General features: G+C 45.3%; 1 protein-coding gene across 22 annotated transcripts in view; it reads right to left on the reverse strand.

The window, feature by feature from the left end:
* Nucleotides 1-9,193: 9,193 nt before the first annotated feature.
* Prpsap2 (phosphoribosyl pyrophosphate synthetase-associated protein 2) overlaps nt 9,194-19,133 on the reverse strand; it is a 35,120-nt gene continuing 25,180 nt past the window's right edge. For 15 of the 22 annotated variants that reach the window (XM_006246436.5, XM_006246439.5, XM_008767764.4 and 12 more), the window contains 4 exons: nt 15,888-16,036; nt 14,161-14,231; nt 10,959-11,105; nt 9,194-9,841 (listed from right to left, as the gene is read on the reverse strand). In XM_006246436.5, the coding sequence (XP_006246498.1) occupies nt 9,683-9,841; nt 10,959-11,105; nt 14,161-14,231; nt 15,888-16,036 (526 nt within the window). In that variant the 3' untranslated portion in view covers nt 9,194-9,682. The remainder of the gene's footprint in view (nt 9,842-10,958; nt 11,106-14,160; nt 14,232-15,887; nt 16,037-19,133) is intronic. The other 7 variants (XM_063268335.1, XM_006246440.5, XM_063268337.1 and 4 more) reach the window with 3 other exon arrangements.

Consider the following 19,133-nt stretch of genomic DNA (forward strand, 5'->3'; position numbering starts at 1 on the left):
TATTCACATGGGAGGGAGGGTGCGTGATCACTTTGAGGTTGATCGGCATGGAGGCGAGGAGGAAGAACCCCTCCACTAGAGAATTCAGACCCGAGAGAACTTCTTCTGGTCATCTCAGAGAGGGGCTGGGGAGTTTTGGCCTTGTTAACCAGTCTTCTTCTCAAGAGGGCCTCACCTGAAGTGAACGAGGGAGTTCTAGTCAGTTTCCTCCAAGCTGGAAACAGCTACAGCTTTGGTGGGGAGACATCTGAAGGATTTTTCTCTCCTAAGTGTCCTGGAACTGTGGCACAGGTCTGACTGTACACAGTGTAGATGAGTGGGAAAGAGCTGGAAGCCCTGTGCTAACAAGTCCGCGATGTTCTGTAAGCTAAGCACAAGGCCAGACTGTGCTTCATCTATGGATGTATTGTTTGCTCCTGCTACAGTCAACCGCCTCTCTGTACCTACAGGGAATAGTCACAAAGAGTTGAGCAAGACCGAGCACAACAGGGCTCTGGAAATACTCCCTCCACAGCTTCCCAGACAAGGAAATGTGGGCATAATGGGGCCTGTAGGCTGGGGATATCACGTCCAGGGAAAAGGGCAGGTGGCTTCATGCAGTGGAATGGAAAACTCGCTCTGCAGGCTAAAAAGTAAGTGACAGAGCTAAATGATAAAAGGCAGGCAGACAGACAGACAATGGAAAGAGGCTTGGGCTCCAGGGGGACACTGAGGTGGACTATCTTTTTGGGTAAGAGGTTTATCAGAAACATTACCATCAGCACATTAACACAGGCCAGTGGGCAGCTGCATGGCATGAGCTCTGAGGACATTTCAGACTCACAACGCAGAGGAGAGGCCGCTCCTTACAGGTCCCGGAAGAAGGGCGAGGTTCCCTGGAGTCAGGGTGCTTCTGATTCCCTTGTGGGTGACAGAGAAGAGGAGAGGTAGGTGGTGAATTGCCAAGAGAGAATGTGAACTCTGCCTGCAGAGAATGAAGAAGAGGGGCACATCTAGCTGAGGTGTGCCCATTATACTAGTGAGAGATGTGCTTGCTGCCTCTTGTTGCTCTCTGACGTCATCCCAAAGCCTGGCAACTTGAGGTCTGCACACTTCCTTTGGGTAAGTGAGGCCGACACCTGTTATTCTCCTGACATCACAGAACCTGAGGTGTCTGTTAGGGAGTTAAAGCCACCAACAGGCTCTGAAGATGGGGACTGACATTTCCAGAGCAAACAGGCTGCTGCAGGTGAGCTTGGCCTCAGCAGAAGGCTGGTCTGGATTCTAACAGACAGACAACAAGTGATGTCAGATGGCTAGACAGATGATACATAGACAGAGAGACAGACAGAGGATTGATAATGAATAGATGATGGGATGATAGATAGAGATAGATTAGATGGATGGATGGATGAATGGGTGGGTGGATGGGTGGATGGATGGATAGGTAGGTAGATGGATGGATAGATAGATATAGACAATTGATAGATAGATGATGGATGGGTAGATTAGTAATTAATAGGTTATAGATAGGGAGCTGATAGATAATGGGTGAATAGATGACAGACAGATGATGGATAGATTAATGGTAGGTTATAGATAGGTAGATAATAGGTGATAGGAGACAACAGATAAATGGTAGGAAGATCCTCTCATTACACACAAGCCACATATCTGAACTGCTGGAATGTTTAGGACTCAAAGCAGGCTTGCACAGAGGGAAGAGGACAAAGGGTAAGACCGTCATCACCTCTCATGCTCCGACACAGCCTGAGCATTCTGTAAGACTGCAGTCTTTGCCTTGGCTCAGGTGAGCAACCCTCAATCATGCTGGAGCTCCTCTGGGCCAGTTCAGGCTGGTTCTAACTTCTGCTTAGAGAATCCCAAGGAGAGTCTTGATGAAAGGCAGCGAAGATAAACCCGCCCCTTTCATTCACTCATCAAACCCGGACAGGTGACACTTGCTAAATGCCACTCTTCACCTGTGTGCAGTACCTGCATTTGCTGGGCTGTAACCTCCTGGCGGCCCTTCCGGCCTGGCTTACCTTCTCATTGCTGATGCAGTGGCTGAGATTTTGGGTGCTCAAGTCCAGGTGGCCACAATTCAGCCCTCATCATCTCTGCCTCTTCTTTAAAGCTTCAAGGGCTCAGTAGGGACCCTGGGGGCCAGCCCAGGTCCACGATCATCATCACTGAGTGTTCACTGTATACCAGGTCCTATCCACCCCAACACTCCCAACTCTCTGGTAAATGTCACTGTAACCCAATACCTGACGAGAAGCACCATAGAGAAAAGCTTTTATTTCAGCCTAGACTCATAATGGAGGAGGCATGGTGCCTGTAGCTTTGGCATGGCAGTTTGAGGCTGGTCCCATTGTAATGTTAGATGGAAAGTTAGATGGAGTGTCCTCTAAGCCTATCCCTTTGTCCGTCAGACAGGCTTCAGCCTTTCAAGGCTCTGCAACCTCCCGATGTGGTACCACCAGCTAACACATGAGCCTATGGGGCAAACTGCACATTCAAACCACATCATCGATTACCCAAGGCATAGAGACAGTAAGGAACCCAATGAGGGTCACACAGTAACTAAGAGGAGGATCCAACTGTTTACCCACCCAGGTTTCTCCTACTTCCTGCTTGGGACCATCACAGGCTTTCAGTGAAGGTGTGAACAAAGGATTCTGTTGCAATGTTACGCCCTGGAATTTCCCAAGAAGTCTCATGCAGAGAAAAGGAAGAAGCTGAAGCCTGGAACCAAATAGGAGAGGAGAGATAGCCTACCATTCTGACAACGTAGCCCAGACAATGGGTCAGCGATGGATGGGACCACACCCTGAGCAGGATTATTTAGTTATGCATTATTTCTTGTTTTCTCTTTAAACCTAAACCTGTCAGGCCCCCTGGAAGATGGACTTGGGCCAGGAAGTATCACAGCTCCTTTTGTTTCTCTTCCCAGGTGGCCACAGTAAACACATTTTCTCTGCTTTTTGGCTGTTTAATTGGCCCACTGAAGATAAGCATCCAAGCCTAGCTCGCTAGGCCTGCCCAGACTCAACACAGCTAACATTTACTCATGGTGGTGCCTGCCTTGAATTCAGCACCTGCAAGTTGGAAGGCAGAGGGGTGTGGTGTGTGTGTGTGTGTGTGTGTGTGTGTGTGTGTGTGTGTGTGTGTGTGTGTGTGTGTTGGAAGGCAGAGGGGTGTGGTGTGTGTGTGTGTGTGTGTGTGTGTGTGTGTGTGTGTGTGTGTGTACGCGCGTGCGTGAGGGGGGGGAGGGAGGGAGGAGAGAATTTGAGGCTAGTTAGTCTACAAAGTAAACTCCAGGCCAGCAAGGGACCCTGTGAAGACCGTTTTTTTTTTTTTCATGGAGATGTTTCAAATTAAGAATGTTACAACCTGGGGGCTGGGGATTTAGCTCAGTGGTAGAGCGCTTACCTAGGAAGCACAAGGCCCTGGGTTCGGTCCCCAGCTCCGGAAAAAAAGAACCAAAAAAAAAAAAAAAAAAAATGTTACAACCTCAAGGGCCAAGAGGGCACAGGACCAGGTTGGTGATGATGTGCACAGAGCTAAGTGAATTTATCAGGAAAGCAGAAAAAGGCAGAGGAGGGTTTATTAAATACATTGGTCTAGGTGAGGTGGGACGAGCTGTGTACTGGAGAGGAGCTGAGGTGGATCACCTATAGCAGCTGAGGGGCTGTTACTTAGAGTTATCTCACAGGCCATTTGTGTGGGACCCATAGCTGAGTGGATAAGCTAGTCTTGTCAGTTAGAATTTTTTTTTTTTTTTTGGTTCTTTTTTTTTCCGGAGCTGGGGACCGAACCCAGGGCCTTGTGCTTCCTAGGTAAGCGCTCTACCACTGAGCTAAATCCCCAGCCCCGTCAGTTAGAATTTTATTATTATTGTGTGTGTATAAGATGAGCGGGGTGGGCATGTCACAGCACACACGTGGAGGTCAGAGGACAACTTGTGGAGTTGATTCTGTTTTTCCAGCTTCACACGAGTTCTCGGGACCAAGTTCAGGTGCCAGGCTTGCGTGACAAGTGTTTTATCCACTGAGCCATCTCACCAGCCCTCACTAATTCTGTTAATACTTTCTTTTAGGTTATTGAGTTACTGGCAACTATTTATGTGGGTTGTTTTTTTTTTTTTTTTCATCTAATCATTTTTTTTTTTTTTTCCGGAGCTGGGGACCAAACCCAGGGCCTTGCGTTTGCTAGGCAAGTGCTCTACCACTGAGCTAAATCCCCAAACTCGTTTTTTTTTTTTTTTTTTTTTTTTTTTTTTGTTTTTGTTACTGTTTCATACATGTTGCCTTGGTTTTTGTACGGCCATGAAAACACCTGTGACACACGTCCTCCAACAAGGCCATTCCTGAACAGTTCCACTAACTGGAGACCAAGCATTTAGACCCATGAGTCTACGATAGGGTCCTTCTCATTCATAGGACCACGCACGGATGGTGGTTAGTCATTCCCATCTCCACCACCCTCCAATGTCCACGGCAGGAAGGAGTGTGGGTGGCAGGTCATTCACTGAAGCACGGGTAACTCAACGAGGGAGTGGGAACTTCAATGAGAATGACCCACCTCCCTGGGGGCCATTACCTTATCTTCCTCAGCGGCACCTTCTGCCACTAGAGCTAGCTGGCAGGGAAGGAGCATCCAGCTTGGTTCCAGCTTGATTTCTGCGTTCCGTAACCATAGGGTCACAGCCTCAGTATCTCACCATCACATTCAGGTGGGCAACTAAGAACTTCCTGACCAATCTGGCATCCCATCCTATCAGACTATTGAGACAATGGGCCCCAAAAAACTGGAATTTCCCCCAGGGATCTCATCCTGAGAGAAGGAAAAGGCTGAAGCCTGCACTGGAGAAGTTGTCCTCCAAAGAGATCACTTGTGAGATCACTTGTGAGACCCCTCGATCAGGACTGCTGATCTAAGCAAGCTTACTAAATCTGAACAGACTCCAATGTTGGATCCTGAAGATGGACTGGAGTGTGTGTAGCGGGTGCTACTGGACCTCTTCCCGAAGTGGCCATGTTGAATGTATCTCCTCCTTCTGGTTTTCTAATTGTCTGATTGCCGGTGTGGGGGACAGGAGCTGTAAGCACCCTGCTTTGGCCCTAAGGGCCTTTAGTACAACTTGCATGCAGATGCAGGCACCATGGATGTTTGGTTAATACTTGGTGTCAAAGTCCTTCACTTCTCTGAGCCAGCTTCCTTGTATTTCAAACATGGAGCAGTGATAAAGTTAATGAGTTGGGACAACCCCTGGCATACAGTGGTGTTCAATTAAGTGTAGCAGTTTTCGTTACAGTTGTCACAGAACTTGGCAACTTTTTTTTTTAACTTTTAAGTATAAATATTAATTACCATCCAAAGGTTAGATACGCAGCCTGCCACTCGACAAAGTTCAGGTTTAGATCAAAGCAGACAAGCAGGTAAAACGAGGCCATGAGGGACTGCTGGGTATGCTCCAGCTCGGCTGCGTGCATGGTCAAAGCAGGCTGACCCGTGCTGTGTTCTGTTCATTTGGGACCTAAAGTGTTAGATAATTAACATTCAGAGCCAGTGGCATTTTACAGATCTCATGGTGGGAATTAGAAACTGAGGTTGTTTAGAAAACGCTTACATTCACGTATGTATTTATTTATATAGTATATACACACACCCATGCACCATCTATGCGTGTATGCCATGGCATGTATGCAGAGGTTAAAGGATGATTTGTGGAAATTGGCTCTGTCATGTGGGGGCCAGGGATCAAACCTGCACCCACTAGCCATCTTGCTGCCCAAGACTGATCTTTTTTTTTTTTTTTTTCTTTTCTTTTTTTCGGAGCTGGGGACCGAACCCAGGGCCTTGTGCTTCCTAGGCAAGCACTCAACCACTGAGCTAAATCCCCAACCCCAAGACTGATCATTTTTAAGTACGCAGTGGACCAACCCAGTAAGGAAACCACTTGTCTTATACATTCTTTTTTTTTTTTTTTTTTTTTCCGGAGCTGGGGACCGAACCCAGGGCCTTGAGCTTGCTAGGCAAGCGCTCTACCACTGAGCTAAATCCCCAACCCCGTCTTATACATTCTTAGTCCAGCATTACTTGTCCATTCAAGGGACATTTGCCTGTCAATGACCAGTTCCCAACCACGATGAGAGCCACCCTTAGTGCCTAAGGATCCCTTAACTACTGCCTCATTCCTCCTACAGAAGAGTCTTTAACTGCCATTAGGGAGCAGGGATAGCCAGGGTGACAGAAAGGGCTGGCAGCTGGTAAGACCCTCTAGGTCCTGGAGACTAGGGGATTGAACTTGGGGTCCACATAGAATTTGGGAGGTATTATCATAGTGGGTTCCTTTTCTAAAACAATCTGGAGTTAATTTGTTCAAATTGAGAAAAAGTGAACTGTCAGGTTGCTCAGTGTGAAACAGGAGCAATAGAACAGGAGTCAGTCAGAGCCTAGGAAAGGGAGGAGCTGTGAGAAATCTGGCCAGAGGCTTTTTTCCTGGTCAAACTTGGGCCTGTAGCTGTAATGTGAGAACAGTTGACTAGGAAGTCATTATCCTATTTTTAGGAAGGAAGAAATCCCAGTACTGGAAGGAGCTAGAAGGAGCCAGCAGGTCATAGAAGACAGAGTGAGTCAACTAGAAAACCCACAGGCTAAAAATTAACCTCAAACCACACATCAAAATCCCCAGGCCGAGGAGGTAAAAGTCTGAGATGAAGCAGGTGAGCAGGCCAGGAACCAAACCACAACTGCATGTCCTCCTCACAGGCCACTCCTTCACCCACCAACAGCTGTGCTGCTCCATGAGAGTTCTAGAGGGCCCAGCCAGGGCAGAGGGAGAGAGCAGGGTACCACTGGCAAGCAGGTGCCCTGGGAAGAGGCTGCAGTCACCTCTCTGCAGGGACGAGCGGGTCTGGCCATGGGCTGAGAGGGCGAGGTGCTTAGAAACCATTTTGGAGACAAAGTGTAGCTTAGAGCAGAAGTGGACCCAGCACACCCTCAGCAGTCTCTGTGGGGTTCTTAAAGAATGGTGAAATGGAGAGCTAAGCTGTTGATGGTCACCAAAACCACCTGAGTCTTACATCCAAGAATAACGGAATTCAGATGTATAAACAGACAATGTAAGAAAACAAGAGTGGGAGATACTTCAGGGGATAGAGCCCAGAGGCCTTTCACTGAGATCTTCAATGAAATTGGCCACTCTGAGCAAATGGAGGGGCAAGCTAGAAGTCAACATACCTTATGCTATTTCCTGGCTCAAACAGCCCACGGGAGGTAGAGTTACTTCTACATCCAGTGGACTAACTCGAGATTCATTAGGGGTCCCCACTCTCACACCTACTTGGCTGGGCATGGGGGTGGGGACTTGGAGCAAAGAAGAGATTGAAAGCCAAGTGGCGATGGCTGAACTGTTTTACCTCTACAGTCACTCATGGTGCTCGGTAACACCCTGTGTTCTTGATGACGCAAACGCATCATTTATAACACGTTTGTCAAAGGATGCCACCAGTCACTATAAATTAAAAACTCCCACTTCTCCCACCACCATGACCACCCCCTACCCTTGGCCCATCCTGGGCAAGTCTGGATCCCACTATGTAGTCCAGACTGGCCTTTAACTCTTAACACACCTGCCTCAAACTCTTGGGTGATAAAATTACAATATGTGCCACCATGTCCAACCTGTCTTTTCTGTTACAGAATTTCAGAGTTCAAATTCACACCACCTCTGGCTGCCAAGCTTACTCTGGGAAACTCTGAAATGAGAAAATTAGTCGCAGAGGTTTACTGTGAGAGGGGAAGTAAGTGGGCGAGATCGGTCTTCCTTGCTCGTCGTCCCATGGCTCTCAGCACCATGGCACTTTAACCATAAACACAGGCCACCTCTAGGACCTGTCTGCTCTAGCACAATGCTCTAGACATTGTGTGTCCGAGTGTGAACCTGCATGCCCTTCCTATTCTGATACCTCTGGGATAGCTTCTCCATGCTCTTGGCTCTCTGATACCCCTATGGCAGCTGGAGTCTACTTTGTGCTACTCTAGAGCAGATGTTGAGGTCTGTTAGTTCTCTACCCTGAGGCAATCTTTCATCATTCATCCTCCTTTACCCCCATCCTGTCAATGTGACTGCTTCCTGGATGACACCTAGAGGATCAGAGGGCTGGCACCTCAGTGGCCAGAGCAAGCCAGGAAATTTCCTACCTGTAAGTGCTGGGAAGTACATCCCTCAAACAACATCCACTGTGACCTGTCCTCCCTTACAGATAAAGGTGAAGTCTAAAGAGCCAGCAGGACCTACACACCCAAGACCAATACAAAGTGCTACCCTTATTCAAAGTGAAGTGCCAGTGACCTCCATGCTCTCTAAACGGAGCATGAGAAAAGTCAAAGAACAGAAGGACAGTCACAGCTGAGGCTTCTGCACAGAACTGAATTCCCAACCACACCCCAGCCTCCTCATATGGGGACACCATGTTCCCAAAGCTCTTCCAGCAGCTGTCAGGAAGCTATGTCCCAGCCCTACCTATTTATTTGTGAAGTGTGGGATTCTTTTCTTCCTTCCAGGACAAGAAAGGCAAAGATGTATTTATGGGCATTAACACTCTGGGGTCAGTCCTGTTCCATGACACAAGGAAGATGGACAGAATTACAAACTTCAGAGGCTGGAGAGATAGCTCAGTGATGAAATGCATCCACTGCTGTTGCGAAGAACCTGGGTTCAATTCCCAGCACTTACACGGTGGCTCACAAACAGCTTCAACTCCAGTTTTAGGAGATCCAATGCCCTCTTCTGAACTCTGCTTCAAAACAGAAATCTAAACTTGAAACCTTAAGTCAGACAGTTTTTAGTCCTTCTGTGCCCCAACCCCCACCCCCGCCCCCGACTCCCAACCCCTACCCCTGCCCCAACTTCATCACTCAGTGTGACTTATTACATCTTTGTCTGAGAATTGGCTGTACTTTGAAGAGAGCAGAAGGGACTGCGGAGCCTCTGATGAAGGCTGTGAGCCTCACTACTATTTCAACTAAGTGACTGTGCATCACGAACTTGCAGGGCTTCTGAGGCCCCACAGGAGTAAGAACTGCCTCACCAGATGAAGCACTGTATGCAGAGCTCAGATGCTGAAGGGAAAAAGTAGCCCAGGAACTCAGGTCTTCGGTGGCTGTCCATTCCAGCTACAGAACAACCATCCACATACAGAGGTTTAAAAATCAAACATGAGGTTTTATTCTTTGTTTAGTTGCAGAAAATAAATACAGCCACATACACTATATGCCCTTTATAAAAGCGTTTCTAAAAAGATCATGTATTGGAACCAACAGTACCTTTCTGACTGTAGGCAGTAGACAGCAGATCATTTTACTTAACTTTTTGAACAGTTGGATCAAGCAACTTTAAAAAAAGGCTGAGCTTAAAAATCTCACTCAAGTGTATTATTTAAAATGGTTACACTAAAAACAATCAGGTTTTAACTTCTTTTATTTAAGAGGAGGTCTTTCTGTTATAAAAATTATCCCCCAAACTCACAAAAACCTAAACCAACATTAAGAAAGCTGGTCCTTGTACCTTCACAGGAATCAATCAGGAAGATGTCAGGAAGGGAGGGTCAAGTATCTAGCTGGGCATGGGCCTTCCAGCATATATGCTGGGCCTCCCACTTGACCTGTGGGAGTTCTGCCATAGGAGAACTGTTCAGTCATCTAAGCCTATGTTTCTGAAAAGGTAGGACATGGACTCCCCGTTGTGAATTCGGCGGATGGCTTCTGAGAGGATCATGCTGATGTCCACAGTCTTGATCTTGGGGCACTGCAACTTCTGGATTTCATGTGGGATCGTGTTAGTGACCACCACCTGTGCATCATAAGAAATAAAAGCGTCAGATGCCAAGCAGCCTCAGGACTGGGGTGTAACTCATGGTAAAGTGTTCGTTGGTGTGTGAACATCTAGGTTCAGGGCTAGTACTACAAACAGAACAAATACAACAGAACAGAGCAAAGCCAAATCTGAAAAACAGGAAGAAAAAAATAAAACCACCCAGTCAGCCAGTGTCATGGCTTTGTTTGAAAAGTGTACTGCAGCCTGGAGCCCCTGAGGCTCACCCTATGAGAGGCCTGCTGTCATCTCCACAGCTTTGGTTTCCATCAGGAAAAGCTGCTGTAGCTTTAAGATCTGATAACCTCAGGGTTGGGGATTTAGCTCAGTGGTAGAGGCCTTGCCTAGGAAGCGCAAGGCCCTGGGTTCGGTCCCCAGTTCCGAAAAAAAGAACCAAAAAAAAAAAAAAAAAAAAAAATCTGATAACCTCACACTCCTTAGAGCAGTTATAGCCCAAAGACACTTACAAATGTTGGTGAGACCTGGAGAAAATGGAACCCCTGTTCACTGCTGGTGGGGCTGGATTTGGGTCTCTTCTTCATAGCTTCAGTGAAAACTAACTCTTGAAAATTGTCCTCTGACCTCTATATGATGTGTACATTTATATATACGCATCACGCACACAAAATAGATGAGTTATTAGGAAGTTAGGAAGAGGCAGCATGTTGAGGCACACTTCATTATAGACCACAGTGTGACATGGGCACACGGACAAATTCAAAGAGAGAGAAAGCAACGAGGGACTAGGAGGGAGTGTGTAGTTAATAGCTCACAGGGGACATTTTCTCTTAAACCAGTTGGGTGCCCAGCATACAGTCAAAGCTGAATCAGGCCTTACCTCACTCAAATGGGAAAGCCACAGTTAATGAAATGCAAGCACAAGCACTTTTCATGCATTCCTCTTCTTTTTAATTTTTTTTGAGACACAGTCCCACTCTGTAGCCCAGACTGATGCTGAACTAATGGCAAGACTCCTGTGTCAGCATCTCCAATGCTACCCAATTGGCTTGCATCTTTTATTCTAAGCTAAAATGAGCTTATAATTGTTCCTGCTCTGCTGTTAAGGATCCAGACCCCCCCATGTCAGCCCTGCTACCTCATCAATGGCAGACTCTTCAATCAGCCGGGGAGCATCAGAGGATAACAAGCCGTGAGTTGCCATCACAAAGATCTTATATGCACCTCTTTCCTTTAGGGTCTCTGCTGCAGCAAGAAAGCTGTCCACATCATCAATAATGTCATCCTATCAAATCAAAGACCATACAAAAGGCACATCAACACTTGCCTTATTATCTTATTATGTTGTTCAGGGTGTCCTGAATACCTGGGCTCAAGTGATTCTCCCCTACTTAGTCTCCTGAGTAGCAGGGAATACACACAAGCCCATACTACTCTGCCTGGCTAAGAAATGTCTTTGAAAACGTCTCACTTATACATATTTATTTGTGTATATGTATGTGTATGGGTGTACAAGAACCACAACCCATGTATGAAGGTCTGTAAAAATAGTACATTGAGGAGGCTGGAGAGATGGAGCACTGACTGCTCTTCCTGAGTTCAATTCCCAGCAACCACATGGTGGCTCACAACCATCTGTAATGGGATCCAATGACCTCTTCTGGTGCATCTGAAGAGAGTCACAGTGTACTCAAGTACATAAAATAAATAAATAAAAATAAAGTATAATGAAAGCTGAGCATGGTGGTTACATCTTTAATCCCAGAACTCAAGAGGCAGAGGTAGGTAGGGAGATCAAAACTTTATGTTCAAGGCCAGCCTGGGGGAAAAAAAAATGTATAATGGACACCAGTCAGTTTAACAGTTCTTTTCTACTAATTATTTTTGTTTATTTATTCCTGTATTATGAGTGTGCTGTCTGTGTGCACGCCATAGCATGCATGTATTACTATTATACCAAGGACAGCGTGAGGAGGAAAGGGTTTACTTCAGTTTTCAGTTCTACAACACAGTTCATCACTGAGGGACGCAGGGCAGAAACCTGGAAGCAGGAGCTGAGGCAGAGGCCACAGAAGTGCTTCGGACCAGCTTGCTCCTTATGGCTGGCTCAGGCTGCTTTATCATAGACTCAGGATCACCTGCCCCAGGATGGCACCACTCACAGTGGGCTGGGCCCTTTCACATTAAATCACTAATTAAGAAAATGCACTACAAGTTTGCTCACAGGCCAATGTAGTGGGGGCATTTTCTCAATTGTGGCTTCCTCTTCTAAAATGACCCTAGCCTGTGTCAAGCTAATATAAAAGCGAGCCAGCATAGAGTGGAAACCTGGTCGAGAGTCTGCAGGACCTCCCTGCACAGTATCTCACACTTCTTGTAAACCTGTAACTACTCCAAAATAAAATGCTGGTTTATAAACTTTTTGAGTTTCCATGTGTCTGACTACAGGTACCATTCCTCATGGCCCACCTTGTATGAGGTGGGGTCTCTACTGCTGCATGTGCTGCCTCATGATTTCTGGGACTTTTGTCTCTCCCTGCCATCTCATTGCAGACGAACTGAGATTACAGATGCACTACCCGACTTTATGAGGGATTCAAGTTCAGGTGTTCATGTTGTGAAATCAGCAGCTTGAGCCATCTTTCTAGCCCTTAAAAAACTTATTTATTGTTAGTGTGCACATGTGCATGTGTGAAAGCGTGTGTACATATGCCATAGCATGTATGTGGAGGAGGTCAGAGGACAATCTGTGGCAGTCCTCTTTTTAACTGGCATGAGCTCCGGGGACTCTGGTCATCAGGCTTGGTGACAAGCACCTTTACTTGCTGAACCATCTCAACAGCCGATCCCTGTTTGGTTTTTAAAAGCATATCTAACCTAATTCTAACACTACAGACCTGAATTCTCAGCTACTGAAGAGGCCGTGGCGGGAAGCTGAAGGTGAGCTGAAGTTCTGACTGAAATGAAGAACTAGTTTAAGACCATCCTCAGCAACTGTCTCAAAATAAAGAGGGCTGGAGACGTAGCTCAATGTAGATACTTGCCCAGTACCCACAGAGCCCTGGGTTCAACCATCAGGATTAGAGGAAAAAGAAAGCACAGCTGATATGGAGAACAAAGTCTGCAGTCACTGTGCTGGATCTGCACCTTCCGCCACTACCTTGTGTCCTGAAATAAACTAGCAGGCAGCTTAATTCTGGGATGACATGGGGGATCCCTGAAAAGGGTACAAAAATCACCAAACAACAGTTAAAAATACAAGGTACCTATGATGGGATGATGGGGTGTGGGAGCCTGTTACAATACGTTCAAACCCAGTTACTCCAGCTATCTTTTAGAAACTCTTGTGCATGTGACACACCAGAAAACGGTATATGGTTCAAAGCAGTATTATTGGGAATTCAGAAAAATTGAAAACTGTCCAATCTGAAGAACAGATGCATCAGCTATATGGTATCATGACACACTATCTAGTAGTGAAGACCAAAACAGTCTTCACTGCATCCCAAGTACACATGACATGGCACCACTACGTGGATCAACCACAGCATGGCCCAAAAGTCACCGTGTGCACAGACACATTACTTATACATTCAAGTCTTTATTTTTTTTTATAGATGTGTACAAGTGTTTTGCCTGTGTGTAATGGATTCCTTAGAACTAGAGTTATAGACAGTTTTAAGACCATGTGGGTGGTGGGAACCAAATCTGGGTCCTCTGCAGGAACAGCAAATGCTTTTAATCACTGAGCAGGCTGTCCAACCCCAATGCCCAAATGTCCTTTACATTTAAAAGCAGCAAGCATTCTTGGTAGACTGTAAAGTTCAGTTATATCATGAACTTCACTCTCAGGCTAATGACAGGCTCTGGCAGGAGAAAGAGAGCAGGGAAAGCTAGGAAGGCCCACGGCCCCTGGCTCTCTGTCCAGGGAAGCAGTGAGTTACAGCTGCCTGACCCATTCTTCAGTGTTTCATTTAGAATGCGTGCATGGAATGATGTGAGCTTTGGGTTTTGTGATGTTAGGGACCAAATCCAAGGCTTTATTCAACTACGACCCTAACTGCCAATCTGTTAAAACCATAGTCAACTTTGTCCTTCACTTTAACTAACCATAAAAAACAATTTCCCAAAATATGGAAACCAACAGCTGTACCATATTCATGTAACTATATAGAAACTACTATTTTTCTTAAACCATTAATTTTTCTGTTTGGGGCCAAAGTTAACATCTAGCACAAGGCACCAACGAACATGATACTTAGCCCCCTGACCCAGTCTTTATGCACACAATTACAGGTAAGTCAACAGAGGGACGGTGGTAACAATAAAGAACTACGTACCACGATGATGGCAATTCTTCCTCCAACATCACCAACAACTGTGATTGGGGGCTTTTCTTTAGGAATCAGCACTGGTCAGAATGAAACACACACCTCAGTGCCTATGCTCAAAGGTAGAACAAAGACTTAAAAGGCTTTAAGTAGTTAATGTCGCCAGTTATGGTGGCATGTGTCTTTAATCCCAGCACTCAGGAGGCAGACACAGACATATCTCTGGGTTTGAAGTCAGCCTGGTCTATGTAGTGAGTTCCAGGACAGTCAGGGCTACACAGAGAAATCCTGTCTCAAAAAAAACAAACAAACGAAACACCCCCAGTCCCCAAAACAAACAAAACCCTCAAAGAACCCAAAACAACAAAAAAGAATTTAATGTCTTATAAAAAACAAAAACAAAAAACTTTCCAGTACTTAGAAGGGAAAGGAACTTCCTCAATTAGGATGGACAAGTATAAAATTCCCAGGTAACATGACACCCAACAGTATTGCCTAAAAGTAGGAACAAGTCAAGGGCATCCCCATGTAGCGATGCTGCCCCATATGGCATTGGGTATGTGAGCCGAGAAGAGAACAAAAGGCACCGCATCGTCGGGATTAGCAGGGGAGCCATGCAGACTACTTAGCAAGACAGACAGGTGTGTGCTCTGACTTTATTTATTGGCGTTCCAGGTTTTCTTTCGTTCTAAGCAGTTTTAAATATTTAGAGAGGTGAAGTTAGCTGTGCAGACATGTACCCAAAAGAATAAAATACTTTGAAATACATTTAACATTAATTGGCCAGACTTACCCTATGCTAACTACATAAAACTTTCCCAGCACTTTGCATTCCAAATAACACAATGCTGACCAGCTTTGTGAACAAAGAAGCCCCTGCCCACGCCAGCTGAGATACACGCACTGGGCAGAGGCATGCAGCTCCCAGTGGCAACGCACATGAACCCAAATAGCTGGCCATTTTCCTGGTCTTCCCTAAATTTGGGTCCTATGATTCAAAGGCTAACAGTTATTTTAATTCAACCAGGAAGGGAATTATCAGCTTTTGCCAACTCAAAAAGTTAAAAGGGAGGATATGAAGATGGTTTCATGAGTAAATTATCAAATGAGGACCAAGTTTGGGTTCCCAGTACCTCTGTTAAAAAAAAAATCTGGGGGGTTGGGGATTTAGCTCAGTGGTAGAGTGCTTGCCTAGCAAGCACAAGGCCCTGGGTTCGGTCCCCAGCTCCGGAAAAAAAAAAGAAAAAAAAAATTCTGGGTGTAGCTCTGTGTTTTTATAATCTCCAAGCTGAAATAATATGAGCTCCAGACCAGTGAGAAACCTTGTCTCAAGAACAAATAAAAAGGCAAAGAGCTGAGAAAAATATCTAACGTGGACTCTGACCTCCATGTGTATGTGTGTCTGAAAACACACATGTGTATGTGACTACACACACCAAAGAGAACCCATGGGCTGCAGAGGTGGCTCTGTGGTTAAGAGCACTTGCTGCTCTTCCAAAGGACCTGAGTTTGGTTCCCAGTACTAATACCAGGTGGCTCTCAATATCCTGGGACTCAAGCTCTAGGGCATCTGACATCATCTTCTGTCATCTGTGAGTATTTGTACACATGCAGCATGTAACAAAATATAATAATAATAATAATAATAATAATAATAATAATTCATATTAAAATATCCCCTCCACAAATCAAGCAGCCCAGAGAATAGTGGCAAATAGGTACTTGTGGATTCTTACTTGGGATCTCCAGGCTGGGGTGGATGGCAGCTACACTCCTGACCATTGGTGGGGAGTGCCGGCCATCCACCAAGTCAGACTCAGCATCCTGTGCTTCTCCATGGATCACTGCGATCCCCAGGCGTAGACGCTCTGCAAAAGATTGTGCCCTGCAAAGAACATTAGACACAAATCAAAAACCAGGAGGCAGCCTGCCAATGTCCAGGCAAAACACTAAAGAACATAAGCAAAATGTTTCTCCCAAAGGAGTAATTTCAACAGAGAATGACCACCTGGTGGTAGTGGTGCACACCTTTAATCACAGGACTTCAGAGGCAGGTGGATCTCAGAGTTTGAGGCCAGCCTTGTCTACAGAATGTGTTATAGGATAGCCAGGGTTACACAGAAAAACAAACAAACAAACAAACCAAATATAAACCAAACCCAACCAACCAAACCAACAAACCAAAACAAAAAACCAACACAAACAAAAACAAAAGAGAATGACCACTTCAGACTCAGGGAGAATGAGTGTAGAGCCCACAGGTGAGCATCTCTCATCAGCCAAACAGAACCTAAGTTCTGTTGTTGTAAAAATATAAAAAACAAAAAGAGTATGGCTGTCTTTTACCTAGCTAGGTCCGGCACCTCAGTGCCCCAAGATATCTGCTGGATATCTTAATTCTCAGTCAGCAAAGCGTCTCACCCACTCCACTCCATCCCGTATCACACTGCCAAAGGCCTCTCTCTGAGCCGTCAGCAATCTCTCTCCCTATCTAGTTCCCAAGGCAGGTTTCCATGCCAGAAACACATCCCAACTCTGAGGCAACCCAGACCAGCTGCCACACACTCCATTACACTTAAATCTACACATGAAAGACCACACAACACAATGACCTTAGACCCAATTGGTAAGATGTAATTGCCCACCTAAACATACAAAGCCCAGTACCATCCATCCCTTAAGAACATTAACAACAACCTGTAAATACACAGAGCAGAATTTTTTTAAAAAGATTTATTTATTATTTATAAGTACACTGTAGCTGTCTTCAGACACAACAGAAGAGGGCATCAGATCTCATTATGGATGGTTGTGAGCCACCATGTGGTTGCTGGGATTTGAACTCAGGACCTCCGGAAGAGCAGTCGGTGCTCTTAACCACTGAGCCATCTCTCCAGCCCCACAGAGTGGAATCTTAACATCACCTGCCATGGCTTCTCTCCCTCTCCCTACTATCTCTTCTTTTTCTTTCTGTTCTAGTCTCCTCCTCTTCCTTCAAACTTCTCTCCCGCCCATCCTTCCTTTCATCCAATGACAGGCCTCCTTCTATCCTGTACCTGCCCCTCACCTGTATTTTACAAATTCAATGGGGAGAAGGTTCTGGTGAAGTCACTGAGTACAGACTAGGCAGTTGTCCTTGGGGCAGTGGAATTAGCATCAAAATACAGATAACTCCAGGGCAAACCACATCGAAGTTCTGATTAAGGAATTTTGCTGCAGCACGAAGTTGCTAATGCTATCTTTGAAACTTCATGGAGAATCAACCATGTGAAACACCGCCCATTAAAGACTCATTAAGGTATTACATATTAACTTTTTAAAGCTTTACAAAGAAACTTCATACTCCAAGCACACAACTTCATTACCTCTGAAAGATCTTTATACATTCATCAGATTCGTGCTTTCTAAATAATTTCTTCTAATGTGGCAAATACATGTCCATACTGACATCAATGCACTTATGACAATAAACTGTTCTACTAACATCAAGTACAGTCTTTGGCCCTTTATAGCTTCTCCTTCTGGCAAAGTTAACTTATTTCATGCACGCTGATCACAGTATGCCTTTAGTGTCCTACTTTTTTTCACTCAATGTATTGTGGAGATTCAGCCATGTTATAGTTTTACCAGTATATGGATATATTGCTCTTTATCTATTTACTTATTGATGGGAAACCAAGCACCATTTCTTCCTTTTTAATTACTAAGTATTTTATTTTTAATTATATGTTCAGATGTGTCTGTTGTGGGTATATGCACATTAGTGACATTGCCCAAGGAGGCTAGAAGAGGGAGTCAGATCTCTGGAAGTGTTCTCTCTGAGTACCTGGTTGTGAGCTGACTAACATTGGTGCTAGATTTGAGATAGGGTCTCACTATGTAGCCTAGGTTGTCCTGAAACTCAAAGAGATCCTCCAGCTTCCTGCTTTTATCTCACAAGCTTACTGAAGTGAATGTGTCCTATATAAGTGATCAAACCATACCCTTGTTTTTTTTTTTAAAGATTTATTCAGTTATTTTATATAAGTACACTGTAGCTGTCTTCAGACACACCAGAAGAAGGCATCAGATCTCTTTACAGATGGTTGTGAGCCACCATGTGGTTGCTGGGAATTGAACTCAGGACCTCTGGAAGAGCAGTCGGGGCTCTTAACCTCTGAGCCATCTCTCCAGCCCCCAAACCATACCCTTGTATCCATACCCACTCTTGGCCGTTCCTAGCTGACCATCCAGAACCTCAGTGCTATCTGAGTCTGAGGAAAAGGACAGATACTGCCATCCATCTTGTACTAGAGCTGGGGAACAGCACCAGTTTTCACCACTAGGATGTCAGATCAGTTGTTTACAGATCTTTATCTGATAAAATTTCCCTTCTATTCTTAGTTTACTTCAGCTAGATTGTCAAATCTTTGAGTCATGTGGCTTCTCTTTCTTGTTCCTCACCAAGGTGACTGGCATTCATAGACCTTCAAAAGCTGGTGCGCCAATCTCAGGTTCCAGTGACAAGCTCAAAGGGTGTGATGTGTTCAACTTTCATACACTGTTCACTCAGTTTTCTAACAAGGTGCTTTAGAACGTCACTTCTTTGTTAACTGAGCTATCAGCTATCTGAGTGAAGGAGGCCTTAGAAAAGGGGAATGTGCCTGCTGATGCCTTATAAAGTTAGCATTGGTCTCTCATAAATGTGTGACACAACTCACCATTACAATCTAGACCTCGACGGCTGTGGTGGCTCATGTACACAATCCTACCTGTACACCACCGTGCAGTGCCTGGGCAGGAGATGGCAATCAGATTCCCTGAACTGCAGTTAGGGATGAGTCTTAGACACCTCTTCTGTATACTTTTTTTTAAAGATGTATTTATTTAATTTTATGTGTATGAGTATTTTGTCTACAGTATGTATGTGCACATGTGTGTCTACTGCTCACAGAGGCCAGCAGAGGCTTTTTATGAACTGCCATGTGGGTTCTGGGAATAAA

This window comes from Rattus norvegicus, chromosome 10 (genome assembly GCF_036323735.1).
Source record: "Rattus norvegicus strain BN/NHsdMcwi chromosome 10, GRCr8, whole genome shotgun sequence".
Classification (NCBI taxonomy): Eukaryota; Metazoa; Chordata; class Mammalia; order Rodentia; family Muridae; genus Rattus; species Rattus norvegicus.